This window comes from Saccopteryx bilineata, chromosome 1, assembly GCF_036850765.1.
Source record: "Saccopteryx bilineata isolate mSacBil1 chromosome 1, mSacBil1_pri_phased_curated, whole genome shotgun sequence".
NCBI classification, from domain to species: domain Eukaryota; kingdom Metazoa; phylum Chordata; class Mammalia; order Chiroptera; family Emballonuridae; genus Saccopteryx; species Saccopteryx bilineata.
Window position 1 is genome coordinate 404,740,973 of NC_089490.1, and position 2,669 is coordinate 404,743,641.

At 52.7% G+C, this 2,669-nt stretch overlaps 1 protein-coding gene across 1 annotated transcript; it reads left to right on the plus strand.

Moving 5' to 3' along the window:
• The first annotated feature begins 1,498 nt into the window (after window positions 1-1,498).
• LOC136319739 (mas-related G-protein coupled receptor member X3-like) lies at window positions 1,499-2,464 on the plus strand. The gene is made up of 2 exons (XM_066252865.1): window positions 1,499-2,001; window positions 2,152-2,464. Exons 1-2 carry the CDS (start codon window positions 1,499-1,501, stop codon window positions 2,462-2,464), a joined length of 816 nt encoding a protein of 271 aa, XP_066108962.1.
• Window positions 2,465-2,669: the final 205 nt, after the last annotated feature.

Sequence of the window (2,669 nt, forward strand, 5' to 3'; positions counted from 1 at the left end):
TTGGGAAGATAAAACCTTGTGGTTCGTTAGCTGCCTGTAAGTTGCTCCAGTTGTTGGTCTTGTTTTATGATTGTGCCTCAGTTTCCCTAATTCCACTTGTCTGAAATTCCCCAGCGTCTTACTCTCCAGCATTGGTGACTGCGAAGGCAGATGCCATGGTGGCTGAGCCCAGCCTGTCGGGGACACGGGTGGGACGTGGAGGGAGCCGGGACACTGCCCGTGGAGCACTTGCTCTGTCCTGTTCACGTAGCACAGGGAAGGGACGAGCTCATGAGAACAGCTGTCTCGCTGGCAAACAGACACGGAGCTGGACAGCGGGTCCAAAGAGCACCGGACACGGGAGTGTTTCTAGACCCCACAGAGTAAGCCAGATCGTGGGTGGTTCTGTGGACCAGAACCTGGTAAGACTTTGCTCACAGGACAGTCAGGCTGTGGCTTCACAGTCCAACCTGTGTGAGATGCTTCACGTGTTTCGTCTTAGCATGAGGGTGGGACAGGAGGAAGGAGAGACAGGGCAGGAGAGGCAAGAAGCATAAAAAGACATGAAGGAAAGAAGAGAGGTTTGAGAATCATGTTTGGAACTTAGCAATGTGTGTGGTTCCTGACGTGTGAACAGCTGCAGAAAAACAGACAGAACTCCGTTGAATGTAAGGGGACACATAGTCAATGTGACCCATCCCCCTCAGGACCCAGGTTCCACTGGAATGAAGTGACTATGAATCTTACACAACTTGCAAAGGCAGCACATAGGTGACATTCCTTTGTCAAAAGACCATGATAAACACACACAGAAAGGACCTTTGAGGCCCTGGCCAGTGCCAGTGGCTAGAGCAAAGACCCAGCACATGGTGTCTCGGTTCGATTCCTGGTCAGGATACACTGGAGAAGTGACCATCTTATTCCCCTCCCTTCTCTCTCTTCAATTCCTGCAGCCAGTGGTTTGATTGGTTTGAACATAGTCCTGGGCATGAGGTTGGCTTCATCGGAATGCATGGGCCTCAGGCACTAAAAATAGCTTGGTACTTAAGCATCATCCCCAGATGTGGTTGCTGTGTGGATCACAGTCAGGATGTATGTCTCACTATCTCCCCTCCTAGCATGTAAAAATAAATAAATAAAAGAAAATAAAGAAAAAAGAAAGAAAGAAAGAAAGAAAGAAAGAAAGAAAGAAAGAAAGAAAGAAAGAAAGAAAGAAAAGAGCTTTGAAAGCCTAGAGTTGGTAGCTCAGAGGGCAGTGGGGACAGTTCATCTAGGTGAGGTCACCTGCACACAGGGTGTCGTGTTCTTGGGCTCTCCAGGGAAAGGCTCCTGCAGGTAAAAGCCACCGAGTATGTGAACCCCGTCCAGCGCCATCCGGTGATCATGTCCCTAGGCTCATCTATCCCAGGAGGGTCTGAAGCTGGAGTCCGCAGAGTGACTGGATCCCCCTGACCTCAGAGGTACTGGCCCAGTGTCCACCTGCATCTTCACAGGGTGACCCTGCAGCAGGGCCCGGCAGATGGCTCTGCAGCCCAGCGATGACATCATGACCTTCTCTCCCCGGCCACAGCCCGGGCTGTTAGACCCAAGTAACGGGTCTGAGTTACCAGAAAAGAGAAATACAACAAGCGACACCACAGGGACTACACGTGAAGTTCTCTTCTTCTTGTATTACCATATTGGGTTACTTGTGGCTCTGTTGCTTAGTGTCTTTGGGTTGGTGGGGAACGGGACGGTCATCTGGCTGCTCGGCTTCCGGTTGAAGAGGAACCCCTTCTCGGTCTACGTCCTCAACCTGGCCATCGTGGACTTCACCTTCCTCTTATGTCTGAATGTCACAGTCACAACGGCTCTCTTAAAGTACGAAAATTTTCAGCTGGCTCAGATCATCCTACCCCTTGTCCTCACGTTTAACACGGCGGGGCTGAGTCTGCTGATGGCCATCAGCACGGAGCGCTGTCTGTCCGTCACCTTCCCCACCTGGTACAAGTGCCGCCGCCCGGCCCATCTCTCCACCACCGTGTGCGCTCTGATTTGGGGACTGTCACTTTGTCTGGGTGTTCTATGGTTTTTGTGTCTTAGTTATTCTTCTATGTATTATGTATGTGAAACCCTATTCTGGGTGTACTGTGTGCTGTCCCTCCTCACACTTCTCGCGCTGTGTGTGTCCAGCCTGACCCTGCTCATCCGTGTGCACTGCTACTCCCGGCGGAGACAGGTCACCAAGCTCTACAGGGTCATCCTTCTCACCGTGCTGGCCTTCCTGGTGCTCAGGCTGCCCCTCGGGCTCAGTTTCCTGCTCCAAACACTCTCAAACTGGTCGGGCAATTTTATGTATCTTTTATACATCTCCTGCTTCCTGGCTGCCCTGAACAGTGCGGTCAACCCCGTCATCTACTTCTTCGTGGGGAGGCAGGGACAGCGGCCGGGACGAAAGACCCTCAGAGAGCTGCTCCAGAGTGCGCTGACGGAGGACACGTCCTGAGCAGACAAGAGCCCCGTCCTCAGACAAACCCAACGTCCCCCTGAGCCCGGGGAGTGGACAGCTCTGCTGGGACCTCAGGCTCTGACCCTGCACTAAGGGCCCCCCATCCGGGATCTGTAGATGCAAAGTTGTCATAACCTCCCCACCGATTGCATGAATTCCTTGTGAGAAGTAGACCTGTCCCTGTTGTCCCGACTGTGCACCG